The sequence below is a fragment of a genome, unplaced genomic scaffold (genome assembly GCF_019419815.1).
Source record: "Pyrus x bretschneideri cultivar Hongxiangsu unplaced genomic scaffold, Pyrus_bretschneideri_v1 Contig13, whole genome shotgun sequence".
Taxonomy (NCBI): Eukaryota; Viridiplantae; Streptophyta; class Magnoliopsida; order Rosales; family Rosaceae; genus Pyrus; species Pyrus x bretschneideri.
The window spans coordinates 787,770-800,991 of NW_025999424.1; the positions used below are offsets into that span (position 1 = coordinate 787,770).

The 13,222-nt window shown below is 40.9% G+C and overlaps 3 protein-coding genes across 4 annotated transcripts; 1 reads left to right on the plus strand and 2 right to left on the minus strand.

Moving 5' to 3' along the window:
- Positions 1-1,847: 1,847 nt before the first annotated feature.
- On the minus strand, positions 1,848-3,488 carry LOC103960904 (UPF0481 protein At3g47200-like). 2 transcript variants are annotated; one of them, XM_048578650.1, is made up of 2 exons: positions 2,584-3,488; positions 1,848-2,490 (listed from the first exon to the last, which is right to left on the minus strand). In XM_048578650.1, exons 1-2 carry the CDS (start codon positions 3,251-3,253, stop codon positions 1,874-1,876), a joined length of 1,287 nt encoding a protein of 428 aa, XP_048434607.1. In that variant the 5' UTR covers positions 3,254-3,488; the 3' UTR covers positions 1,848-1,873. The 2 variants fall into 2 exon arrangements, with proteins under 2 accessions (XP_048434607.1, XP_009371668.3); XM_009373393.3 differs by having other exon boundaries at positions 1,848-3,486.
- A 1,941-nt stretch (positions 3,489-5,429) lies between these two features.
- LOC103960906 (probable adenylate kinase 7, mitochondrial) lies at positions 5,430-7,082 on the plus strand. The gene is made up of 4 exons (XM_009373396.3): positions 5,430-5,876; positions 5,988-6,128; positions 6,344-6,541; positions 6,657-7,082. Exons 1-4 carry the CDS (start codon positions 5,520-5,522, stop codon positions 6,807-6,809), a joined length of 849 nt encoding a protein of 282 aa, XP_009371671.2. The 5' UTR covers positions 5,430-5,519; the 3' UTR covers positions 6,810-7,082.
- Positions 7,083-7,088: 6 nt separating this feature from the next.
- LOC103960905 lies at positions 7,089-12,889 on the minus strand. Its single transcript, XM_009373395.3, has 9 exons — positions 12,498-12,889; positions 10,901-11,686; positions 9,835-10,787; positions 9,265-9,562; positions 8,912-9,136; positions 8,389-8,562; positions 7,934-8,128; positions 7,735-7,848; positions 7,089-7,603 (listed from the first exon to the last, which is right to left on the minus strand). The coding sequence occupies exons 2-9, from the start codon at positions 11,609-11,611 to the stop codon at positions 7,268-7,270; spliced, it is 3,006 nt and encodes a 1,001-aa protein (XP_009371670.2). The 5' UTR covers positions 11,612-11,686; positions 12,498-12,889; the 3' UTR covers positions 7,089-7,267.
- Positions 12,890-13,222: the final 333 nt, after the last annotated feature.

A 13,222-nucleotide genomic window follows, 5' to 3' on the forward strand; every position in this document is an offset into this window, starting at 1 on the left:
ATATGTTTAAAAAATAAATTATTTGTCGAATAAATGGTTGTCACGTAACGAGTGGAAGACAAAAGAAACATTTATTATTCTAACAATTTTCTGTATATAAGGAATCTCAAAAACCGGCCAAATAAAAACAAAAAACGCGAAAACAGAGGAGTTGTTGGTTTATTATTGCACACAGATTGGATTTTGGACTTTTAGTGACCGACTGACTTTAATTCGAGCTTTCTCGAAGCAGCTCGAAGCAAAATATTTTTTTGGATGCCGTCCGTTGCCAACCGCCAAAACCACGTCAACCACCAGAAGAAATATACGAAAGTGGGAAGCAACTTCCTTGAATTTAAATTCTAGCTCTTTGGATAGCCACTATCGAGAGAAAAACCTATATAAAATAATAATAATAATAATAATAATAATCATCAACAGCCGACTTTGACCGTTAACTTTGGAGTTGACGACAATCTCTCTTGATTTTTTTTCTTCTTTTTTTGTGTTTCTATTTAGTTATGGTTGCTCTTTTGTTGTCACAAGAAGAGTTTTCGTGATTAAGGTTATTGTCTTGCTCTACCGAGAAAAGTCTTTGTGATGGCTATGATTAAGAATCAAACTCAGATCTTTAAGCAGCGGCTATTGTTCACAGTTAAGGTTGATTTTTGTTTTTCTTTTAGTTTGTGCACACAGCGAAGAACTATGGGGGGGAAACTCGACATTTGTTGGAGGTGACTCATAGAAGTACATTTTTGCTGACAATTGCAAGATCATCAGAGGTGGTGCAGTTTTTTCTCATGATGTTGTTATGATGATTCTATGACTCGCAGGTTGTTATCTTTCTTATGGATTAGATACAGGTCTTCGTGGTGGTTCGACAATTATATTGTCTTCATAATGATTTGTAATTGTAAATTTATGTGGTTTTTTTAGCCTATGTGGCCTCTTAGTTATGTTGAACATACTTGTTCTCTATACCTTCTCGATTGGTTTTTAATAAATTCTTATTATCTTAAAAAAATACATTCTAGATCTTTGGTTTTGGTGGTGATTCTATTCAAATTTCTAAACGGTTTCTTTATCCACTAGTGCCCTAAATATTTGGGAAAGGATCCTCTTCGGATTCTTTTCACTAAATTCATCAATTCGGATTTTTGAAATTTGATTTAACGATTAAAGTTATTATAACTTTTAAAAATGACCTCTATTTTTTGCCGTTGTATCAAATTTTAAGAGCTCGGATTGGTGAATTTGGTGAAAATATTTTATACAAGTAGCCACTTGTTCTGTTTTTTAATCTTATAAAGGCTAACCTTGGGTCAACCACGTCAACCCGTGGTTAGTTTGGCTATTCAACAGTATCTCGATATGTTATTGTTATCAACTACTTTATATAGATATGTACAGACGTACTTATCAACTATCCACAGTATCGATACCCGGATAAAGTATGCTATCGACTTTCAATTTGAACATTCTTGGCTTTTTTTTTTCTCAACTGCAATGTTGCACAATTTATAATTTAGTTGATTTTTTTTTATAATTAATCTTTAAAGGGTGAATCAAAAAATAAATATTCCGGTCATCGGAAAACATTGAAGGAAGATAAAGAGAATCAAAATGAGAAGAATAGATCAGGAAGGTCATATATTTATAAAAGTTTAGGTAAAAGATAAATGACAATGTTATAACATCTTATTTTGTGGTAGGACAAGCCACGTGATCAAGCCATCACACCCAAATTCTGTCTACATGGTTGTCCCAAAAAACTTCAAACGACAAAACTCGCAGCTCTCACAGGTTCTAACACACACACACACAACCCATCACATGTCCAAACCTTAAGCGTTGGAAGCGAAAGAAAATCAAGGCAAATAACAAATTGATACAACTATTTAGGAGGATGATAATACTGATGAATTGCATATACAGTCTGCAACATTGTGAGCACCAGCAGAATAAACGCAGCGACCAAAGAAATAATCGCCCACGGCGTACCGAAATGCTCGCGCCTCAGCTTTTCCATCCACTTGTTCCAGTCAGTCTTGTAATACTTATTCACATCGTTGCAAAGTCCCTCGTAGTAAAATCCGATGACCGTCGTGTCTTTGTACAGCTCGTTGAAGAACTGCGCAGCGTCTTCCGAGCTCAGCCAGTTCACCAGTATTCCCACCTCGCAAAGAAGGTCGATGTCCTTGCTCGAATCGATGAGATTATCCATCAGGACGGCGTAAGATGTTATCTTGTGGAGGCGGCTGTGGCAGCATTGCTCGAAGGCGATGAGGTTCCTGAAGAGCGGCCCTGTCCGCTCGTCGATTGCTAGTGGTGGAATCGTGAACGCCCCATTTCCAAACTTTATGTTCATTATGCAGTCCGGGGTTTTGAAACTTTTTTGGAATTTAATGCCGGCTTCGGACAGAGTTGTCACGTTCGGAACCCTCTGCGGCAGCTCTCTCTCCTTGCTCTGCTGTTGGTCTTCACCCTCTTCTTTTCGTTTGGAGCCTAAATCTTCAAAAGGAACAACGATCACGGTTCTTATGAGATCAAGTATGTGCAGGGGTTCGGGAGGGAGATTCGGACTCGGTTTGAAAATAAAAATACCATCGTCCGCCACGGATTGTCTGAAGAAGTTGAGGACAAGGTCGGTGAGGGAGGAGGCATTTCCTTCGGAAGTAGTATTCTTCATGGCGGTTGAATTGTATAACCGCTCGAGAACAAACCATGGCAGCTGATTTTCTAGCAGGAGAAGATCATGGTAAAGATATTGCAGCATGCAGGACACATTGAAAACGGGGTCGTTCTCGTCTTGTTGATCGACGGAAAGTCCTTTTCGAAATAGTTCGATTAGGAAACATCCGTCGATTACCATCATCTCAACGAAGTCTTTCTTGTTGAAATGATCCAATGGCTCTGCGTAACAATCACGAGCACGCTTGTTGAAATCCACGACACCTGTGATCAAGGTTGCCAAAGTTATGTTTGCGTCTGCGAGAAGGCACTGCAAGTACCAGCGCTTCACCTTTTCCATGAGTTGGAATTGATCGCCACCGCGGCCTCGGTGAAAGGGCCCGATTGAGACGATATCAGGTTCGTATGCCTGTATTTTTTGTCGCCGAATCTGATGGGGAACTCTGAATATGCAGCAGGATGCTGGCAATGGCGAATGGTTGAGAAGCTTTGCTCCGATGGTGTTTGTCAATTCTTCAATGATACCATCAGTGTCTATACAAACGGATTCCATGGAAGTACTGTCGTCAACCTCACTTTCCATGACTATATATTTTAAAAAATCCTGAAACAAATTGCAAATGAAACAAATTCTGAAGTATTTTTAGAAACTAGTTATAGGCATTCATACATTTCCGATAATCACAATTTGACAAATGTGCAGAACAATGAAATAAAATGGGAAGATACCGGAAACATGTACCTGAAAATCAAGCAAATGCAGTAATGCAGGACGTTAGAATAAAGAGATCTCGTCTGGTGGTCATGTAGTCTTTCGTCAGACGCAAAGGGAAAGTGCAGTGAACATTAAAGTTACAAAGGCAGCACAGACATGTTTCTTTTGCTTTGCTGAACCAAAGAACAATTCTTACTCTTTAAGAATGTACTTTAATTTTAAAGTTAAAATTCAACCCCACTAAAAGTGCGTGTTTTCAGTTTGTTTCAATATTTTCTGGCATCCTACAAAAAAAGGCAGAGTTTTGAAATCAAATATATCTTTTGCAAATGCGGAAAAAAAAATTCCTTAACAGATTGGTTGGACCATGACAACATACGAGATACCGGGCAACTTAAGAGAAATTTTGGTAGGACTTTCTTATTAGAGATTAGAGAAGTTCGGTTAAAGTTATTTTAGGTGTGAGTACCGAACATACAAAATCTCCTGCCGGGCTATTGACTCACAAGTAGCATCGTTGGACGGTTCCCACCAAAAGATTAACTACAATGCAAGTGTGTTGCCAAAGCTTGGTATACTTTCCTCTGCGATCAACGCTTCATCACAGCCTTGATAAGCCAAGGACTTTGGGAAATTCCCATCGGTTCTTCCTCCTCTACCCCAAACCCTACCCAACCCAACGTGTCCAACTTTCTCACCATCAAACTCGATCGTACCAATTACCCAGGCGCCGATGCTTCCCTTGCTTCGTAGCAGGAATCTCGTCCCATTTATTGATGGCTGCAGCAAGAGTCCCCCCCTTCCTCAAAGAGGAGGATTGTGGCTTTTCTGTCAACGTTCAGCACTGAGAAGGAGAGCTTCCAAAGCACTGTAAGATATGGCTCCTCGCAAGCCTGAGCAGAGGCTACGTTTGAGGACGATGGCAGCCGAGTCAGAGTCAGACACTAGTGCACCAGACAAGGAAAGTGTGTCAGCAATGCAGTTGACACGATCAAGAAAGTCAGCAACAGAAGAGTCGCCATGGTGGGTATTCATGAGTTCACTTCGAATCTGGAGAGACGGCATGTGGTGTGATGCATAGCGTTCGCGCAGGCAGTTCCATGCAGATTGAGAGCCAATTAGAGCAGCCAACACAGTAGGGGTGCACAATACTATTGATCATATACATGACCATGCGTCGTGTTGAATCAAACCCTCAAAAGCAGGATTCACAGTGCCAGTGAGATTGCCTCCATCGTTTGGTCACGTTTGGTCGTGATCATTCATCGTATATCGTGTAGTCAGAAATCATTTCAAAATTTAAATTTTAAAATTAAATATAAATAGTACCTAACAAAAACTGACCGCACGATCTACGATAAACAATCACAAACGTTTTTGAGGAGGGTAGGGGGACACTTCTCCGCCGATTCCTTCTAGTCGAGTCTTTTGGTCTGTCATTATACCTCGAGAAAGTAGAAAGAAAGAATTATAACCCCCATTCCACCTAAATTTTAGGAATCCATTGATAACTATGATATATTTGTAGACCGAGTTCACCGATCCATTTTGAATTTAGTGAATTGAGTTTTCTTTTAACGTTGGAGAAACAAACTTTAATAATTTTTCTGTAAATATTTATCTTTTTGAATGAACATTAAAAAGTCGTTAAATATTATTCACATATCAATCAAATGTCGTTAAATATTAAAAATTTAATCAATTCGCCCGCTAAATTATGAAAATCGATTTCCTAAAATGCCCATGAGTATGAAAGAAGGAATAGAGTCGTGGCTAACAGAAAGCAGTTCTAGTCCAATGGAAAGCACCGACCACAGCATATCACCCACGTGGCACCCAGACAACGACCCTCCACCATCTGTGGAGTCCTGGGTCACATACATTTGATACGTGTCTCTCCCGCTCTGGGATTCATTGCCTACAACACTTACCAGTCCAACCATCCTGTAGTGTGCTGACATGTAGATGGTGCATGATTAATTCTGCATATGATGCATGTGATCTGCGCCCACATCGTAATCAAAGAGTAAATAAGGTGGGTGGCATCAGCAAAAGCCCCGCACGCTCTCTCTCTTCCTTCTTCTCTCCCTCTAAAACCCTAGAGAAAGTCAGTTAGCCACCACCGGCCGCCACCATGGCCGTACTCAGCCGCCTACAAGTAGTTGCGTCCCAGCTCACGCGCCGCGGCCTCGGGAATCTGGAGCGCCGAGCCTACGGATCGGCGGCGGCTCAGCTGCAGTACGAGGACGACGATTATTACTACGACGATAAGGACGAAGAGGAGGAACGGAGGGAGACAAGTCGGAATCGGATGCTGGACTCGGACGGGTGGGTCCCGGGAAGAGGTGTGCAGTGGGTGCTGATCGGAGACAGAGGCGCGAAGAAGCACCTGTACGCCGAGAGGCTCTCGAAGCTTCTGGAAGTTCCGCACATTTCTATGGGATCCCTCGTCCGCCAGGAGCTCAATCCTCGCTCTTCTCTCTACAAGCAGGTTAATTTCACTGTTTTTTCCAATTGAATTAGGATTTTTTGGGGTAAAAATATTAATTTTCCCATTTTTGAGGGAAGAAATTTTAATGCTTTCTCGTTTTTGGTAATTTAGATTGCGAATGCAGTGAATGAAGGGAAGCTTGTTCCGGACGAAGTGATATTTGCATTGTTGTCGAAGAGGTTGGAAGAAGGATACTACCGCGGCGAAATCGGATTCATTCTCGATGGGATTCCTCGAACAAGAACACAAGCTGTGAGTTTTAACTTCTATGACAAGATCATAATTTTGCTTCATGGTTTATGATTAGAATTTCGGGAAATATGCAATGTACGCAAATAGAACTGGTTACAAACTTTTAATTAAGCCTCGAGGGAAACTAAACCGCGACATGTTTCCGGAGAATTTTTGTAATTTCTGTGGAAATTTTGAATTTTTTTGTTTTGATGGAGATGTTTTGCTTGTTACAGGAGATTGTTGGCCAAATTGCCGAGATTGATTTAGTGGTGAATTTCAAGTGCTCAAATGAGCACTTGGTGAAGAATAATCTAGGAACCCGAAACTTCTCTGCTTGCCGAGAATATCTTAGGATGGGCAACTCCGTTCGAAATCTGAATCTGCAGTCAAAGGAAGAACTTCTGAAATCTCCCCCTGCTGATGCAGAGCAGGTACTGCCATTGTTCTCTGTTCACATCTGTTTGATGATTTCGACCTTGTTCTGTTTTATATGTTAGTTTATCTCCATCGAAAAATGGGTAGTAATCTGTTTCTCTCTTATCTCAGTCCAAGTCGCTGGAAGATTACTACAGAAAACAGAACAAACTCATCGATTTTCAGGTCAAAGCTGCGCCGGGAGAAACCTGGCAGGGGCTGTTGGCTGCATTACATCTTCAGCATATAAACGCTGTCAGTTCTTCCCAGAAGCTCACTGCGTGATTACACATCTGTATCTTTTTCGGCTTTCCTTATCGGTTGCATTCCGGGAGTATAAGTATATATTTAAGATGTGAGAGTTAGAGTTTGGTTGGAATTCATGAGTGTTGAATGTTCCAACGTAGTTTTGAAATTTTGGTCTTGTAAGTGTTATTTTTGTCACCCGTGGCTTGCAGCACGAGAGCTACAAGTTTGTAATGTATTGAGTGAGACATGAAAAAATCCCCCTCTATCGGCGTTTTTTCTTCGAAAAGAATAAATTGAACACTTTCTCTACTAGAATTCGATCACAAATGACACACTTAACCACTTGAATTTCAGCGTTTTCTGTTATTTTTGTACAGCGACATCAAAGATACAATGTTGTGACCAAAACCGGAGCACGGATTTACAAACTCCATTGAGGAACAGAAACAAATTATTCATCTGTGTATACTTGGACATAATTCTATATATTACAGCTACTCGCTGTTTGTCCAAACTTCCCGGAGGAGTTCATATCTGACAGTAGTTTGATTGCCATTTCCATTTGATGCCCGGCTGGGCTTCGTTGCAACTGGCGAAGATCGGGAAGAATTGATGAAGATTGAGGCCAAGGGTGAGTTCAGTTCATCAAGCTCATCATCACTGGTGTATGATTTTCTGAGCACTGAAGACCCACTTCTTCTCAGCTGTGATTGGCCTCCAACCTCTCCGATAATACTCGCAACAGAAGCTGTTGAGGGTGGCAAATAGACTGTACCAGCTCCGGTGTAGGGGACGGTTGTGACAGTGTCCTCCCCAGCCTCAAGAGCGTCCTATTTTACAACAGAAGAGACCAAAATTGGTTTTGATTTAACAAAGACTGCATCCTTCTTATGATTGTAACTACAAATCCACCAGAAACATGCAGCTCCTCTAAAGAAATTATTTTGAAATGGATGATTACCTCAGATTCTAGGGCTTGAAGCACTACGCCTGGAATTGGGTCAGTGCAAAATTCGTCTGGAACAAAAGTGTCGAGAATCCTTTTGATCAGTGGTGCAGAAAATGCAGGGCATACCTTCAAAACAAAATCCAAGCACCATGAATAAGAACTGAACAATGCTCGGTGAGTCTAATAGAAAGGTCTGAGAATTGTGCTGAACCTCTTTTCTGATGGATTTACTTAAGAGCAAATCCTTCGGGAGCATCATGAGATCACTCAATGCATTAAGGAGATGGAAAGACTTGAACGATTTATCTTGTCTCTCGTCATTGTCATCATCGTCATTGACATCTTCAAGTGAGTCATCATCGTCCATACCAGATAGGTCAGTTAGCCATCTTGACCAGTTCCCAATCTGATAACCATGACCATAAATGGAGAAAAAAAGAAGTTAGTATTCCTTACATATAACATAATAGAGATGCAAATTTGACGAGGTACACTCAGAATAATGAGACTCAGGGATTATGAAGTACAGGATGCGAATTTGATGGAACTCAGAAGTGTTTTGTCCTATATGGCTTTCAGTCCAATGCACATAACTATCTATTTGAATCAAAGATTTAGTGCACACGTATATACTTTTGCCTCGAGAGATTCATGAATAAGGCTTACCGCACTCTTCAGTAGTGCACCAGCCCCAAAACTTGACTTCCCAGCTGGAATTGGAAGAACCTTCAAATCACTAATGGGATCGGACACTGGATCGGTTGGGATCTCATCAGAAGATTCACGAAGAATAGCATTGAACATTGCCACATCTAGTCTAGCAACAGATTGTTCCATTACCTAAACACATGACAGTGGCAGAGATATCATGCAATTACAATGCCAAATTTAAAAGAGAGAAATTTGCATCGATCAATAACATATGAAACAGCAGATAGCGCTTTATTGCAGTGGTGGAAAGCAATCATGCCTATGCACCCTGGTGCGGGTTCAATCCCCACCGAGCCCCCTCACCCCTAACAACTAACAATTTAACACATTAACACTACTGTTTGTTAAAAAAACATATGAAACAAAATCATCCTGTGAGATTGCTATTCACAAAGATTCAGATATCTTCGAAGAAAAAAAGAGATACTTATTAATATCAATACATAATGATGGAAATATCTGTGATATATGGATATACCAATCTCGCCAACAAAGGCAAGCAGCCACACTCATGTCCCTCAGCTCGTACTGGACAGAGTCTTTCACAAGCATCCCTGAAAGCCTTCTTCCAAAGGTCTAATGAAAAGTTAATTTGCTCTTGATCAATTGAACTAGATGTCCTTTTATAGTTTTTCCTCGACCCAGAATTGGCACCTTCACTATTTGCCTTCACAGCGACAGACTGCATATGTGGAGTCAAAGTCTGAAAATATAACAGTGAAAGAATCAGACGCAAGACCTCATGAAATTCATTTGATAAGATAGTTTTGAAATTGTAGATTTGAAGAAAATTCAATGCGGAAAAACAGAGGAAAAGAGTTATCCTATGACCTGCCACCAGATAGATTCAACTATCCGTGAAAAGATCCACGATTCAATCTTCTCCAGTGTAGACATAAAGGTTTGCAGGTTCTCGCAGTCACCAAAACTTCCATTCAAGAGCTTCATTCCTTCTTTCTTCCCAGAAGATGGAGCCTTCCATTTAATTGAAGACGATACCTTATTTTTCACTTTTCCAGCACCATTCCTGTCAATAGAAGGCCCTGCCAACATAGGTAATTTTGATTCACCAGCAACCTGGCTTACTATTGTTCTCAACACAATAGAATTTGACAGCCAGTATGTTAGCCTGTAATCAGAGAGAGAAGGAAAATGAACGAGTGCATCAAACAAACATGGAAACTTAATTCATGCAATTCATATATGCAGTTCTTCTTTGGATCTTCATGCAGTACCCTGATTTTCAAATACCAAAGTTCCATCAATTTGTTAAAAGTTCACACTTAACGATTGAAATCTGACTAGCTCTGGAAACTTTTGCTTCAAAGGATCAATCTCAAAGGCGACATGACTGTAAATAAGACAAAGAAAATGCAGAAAATAAGCACCGCTAGAACGTACCTTGGGACATCATTCCCACACGCTTTTGCAACCAAAACTAGTCCTGAGACAATACTTTTAGCTGCACTGGCCCTCCTAGAATGGGAACTTTCTTTGCAAGCATGAAGATACAGCCTAGAAAGGCGCCGAGCTGGAGCATGGAGCTTACTAATGGAACTTCCATGCTCAGCAACTACTGAATAAAGGGCAGCCTCAACAGCCGCAGCTTCTCTCAATTCTCCCTCAAGCAACTTAATTCTGTTTTCCATCTGATGGATTTTGCTTTCTAAGATCACACTTCTTGAATCCCTAGGATATACTTTAGCATCTTTTCTTACAATACCTGTGCCGTTCTGTGCTTCTCCCTGAATACCAGTTAATGCATTCTTAGCCAAGTCAATCGGTGACCTAACAGACTTAACATGCTTCATATTTTCCTTCGTGCCAATAGGAATTTCCTTTCCATTAGCCTCGTGCACAATGGATGATTCACGTTCCCAAGAATGCTTTTCCTCATCAAAACTTTGTCTTCCATCTCCATTTTCTTCTTGTTGCTTTCTTTCGTTGTCCTCAGTAGAACTATCATCACTAACTGCAGCCTCCAGGCAACCCCTGCCATCAACAACCTTATCATTAACATCGTGAGCTAAGTGATCATGGCCATTGCTTCCCATGCTGGAGTTGGAATCTTTGGCCTTTCCATTAAAAGATGCTGATGGAGAAGCCTCTGCACCAACAGTTTTTAGGATTCTTGAAATTGAGCTGGGAGAGTTGGCTGCTGAAGCATTACCATTTACTGGGCTTCCAGGGTCAGAAGATAGGTCGATTGATGATGAGCATGATGAACTTCCCTTCATATATTCATGTAGTGCATTCTGAGCCATTAAATTTGGTTTTTCGAGTCCTAGTTTTGAGTGTAAGGCCTGTTTCTCGTTATCACCTTCAGTGCTACGAAGCCCCGTCTCTTGTCCCGTCTGCAATCCAATGCGGAATTGTTAAATGACATATTAGTATATTATCATTTTAGCAGTCACAGTGACAAGTTTCCATCCAAAACAGAAAAAATAAAAACTAGGTGAATCATTACCTCTTGTTTTCGAGGAGACATAGTGCGATTTGTTTCTAAAGTGGAAGATATAATTTGAGATGAGTGTGAGGAAACATCATCATCAGTGAAAGAGGCAACTTCCGCTTCCTCAGCATATACCTCATTCATCAAGGCCGAAACAGATTCACTGCCAGCATTGTCCAGTGATACTCCTCTCGACAAGCTACCCCTAGATGAGGAGCTAGTGCGGCCCTTCACAACAGGCTGAATCTTGACATACAAAACTGGTTGATCAGTGTTCCTATAGCTCCTCTTACTGTTCATTGGAGCGGTAACGCTTATGGTCTCCTTCACGATACCATGATCAGCTAAATCTATAGTGGCAGTGGCCAACAACTGGCCTTTAGGGTTGTCCCTCCGAGGCTCATACAAATGTAACTCTAACAAATTCTTTTGAAATGTATCACCACCACCACCACCTTTAACCGACATATCTCTTAGCAGAGTCACCGGTAACCTGAAAGACTGATTGAATACAATTTTTCCCTCACCAACAATGGACCCAATTGAGGGGACAACAGGGCTGGTGGTCCCCGAATTGCGGTCGCCATTTTCCCACTGAATCAACACAGTACGAAGTGATCTGAGCGACTGTGATGGGGGCCAAGGCTTAATATCCTGAATATGAATGTGATAATCAATTTGAACCGTGCTGCCCCGGCGGCTCTTGGCTTTTACTCCTAGACCCATGGTTGCAGAGACAGAGCAGACTTGTTCTCCGATGCGTTCAAGTATTCACATTCACAAAGCTTTATACTCCAAACACTAGAGATACAAACAAAACCAGAAAATCATTTCAATCAGCAACAAAATTATGAGTTTAGAATTCGAAAATGTCAAAAATATGAATAAAACTGTTACATCTGACGGAAAACAAACCCATTGAAGATCAAACGCCAACACTCGAACGATTAAAAAATATTCAGTTTTAATGACAAATGTGACTGAAATTGGCAAAAGAGAGCTCAAAAATCACAAACTGAGCTCACCAACCACAACAATAAGCATCATTAGGAAAAATAGTAACAATAATGCATAAATATATTTCACAAAAAATGGCAATAAATTAGGAATTTAGGATCAGAAAAATATTTCATTCGTCACCAAAATGGTAATAAAAAAGGGCCACCCAAGCCAACAATGCTCCTCACATAGCGAGTGTTGGAGGAAACGTCTATCGTCCACAGCATTACACTTGTTTTACAAAGAGACTGTTTCCACGATTAGAACCGGTGACCAAAAAGGTAATGTTTGATGGAAGCCAAACTCATTGAATATCAAACGCTGCCGACACTCAAAAGATGGAAATTAATAATTTTTAAAGAAAATGCGACTCTAATTAGCACAAAAACAGCTCAAAGATCACAAACTGAGCTCAGCTACTAAATTATTTCCTAAATTTGCTTAAGCATCCGATCCACATACTCAAACTCACGCAAGCTCAAAGCAAACAGATTTATCACAATGCACGCGATCAAATTAAACAAAAAGCAATAAAAATTGCAGATTATCAGAAGCAAATGAAAAATTAATTAAAAAATTAGATGAATAATTAAGAAAAATAAAGATAATTTACCAGTAAATTCAGTGGCCAAAAATTGGAGAAATGCGTGGGAGCGAGACGAGAGAGACGAATCGTTCTACGGGGTGAGAGTGAGTGCGCAACTGATCAGGAATTTAAAGTAGTGCGAATGTTGAAAAAGGTGAAGCTGACAGTAGCGATTTGGGAATTTCCATAAAAATTAATAAAATAATTATTATTTTCATAAGCGCGAGAAAATTTATTATTTATCTGTCCGAAGGAGTAGTGATGAAACGGCGTCGTGCTGGCGGGACTTTGGTTCGGTGTCTGACGGTCGTTGTCGTTTGACGTTGGCTGATTGCGACGGCGCGGCTGAAATGCGCCTCTCACCTAATAAATTACAACTCGTCGTTGGAACTCGGCGAGTGTGTGTAACCGTCGCGCATGAAAGATGGTCGGACTCGGCGAACTGACTCAGTTGAATCCGAGCGTGAAATGCACGCGAATACTTTTTGTCGTGGTGATGCCCGCGCTTTGTTGCTCGGCTGGACTGTACTCGCCGACACAATGCTGTTGTCATCGGATACTAATCGGTCAAATCGTCAAAACACAACCCGCGAGATAGTGGACCCCGCGCTCCCATCAGAATAGCCGTTACATTTCTGTTTTGGGCCACGGCCCACCGACCATCGTGACTTTGGGCCACGGCCGAATTTGAGAGTGTAAGAAGTAAAATTATGTGTGCGTGACGTTCGTTTTTTAAAAAATAAGTGTATATT

Coding starts and splice junctions, on each gene's coding strand:
- LOC103960904 (XM_009373393.3), bottom strand. CDS start 3,253: ATGGAAAGTGAGGTTGACGACAGTACTTCCATGGAATCCGTTTGTATA.
- LOC103960906 (XM_009373396.3), top strand. CDS start 5,520: ATGGCCGTACTCAGCCGCCTACAAGTAGTTGCGTCCCAGCTCACGCGC. Junction 5,877..5,987: donor GCTCTTCTCTCTACAAGCAG/GTTAATTTCACT, acceptor TTGGTAATTTAG/ATTGCGAATGCAGTGAATGA. Junction 6,129..6,343: donor CTCGAACAAGAACACAAGCT/GTGAGTTTTAAC, acceptor TGCTTGTTACAG/GAGATTGTTGGCCAAATTGC.
- LOC103960905 (XM_009373395.3), bottom strand. CDS start 11,611: ATGGGTCTAGGAGTAAAAGCCAAGAGCCGCCGGGGCAGCACGGTTCAA. Junction 7,849..7,933: donor GTAAATCCATCAGAAAAGAG/GTTCAGCACAAT, acceptor TTTGTTTTGAAG/GTATGCCCTGCATTTTCTGC. Junction 7,604..7,734: donor TTCAAGCCCTAGAATCTGAG/GTAATCATCCAT, acceptor GTTGTAAAATAG/GACGCTCTTGAGGCTGGGGA.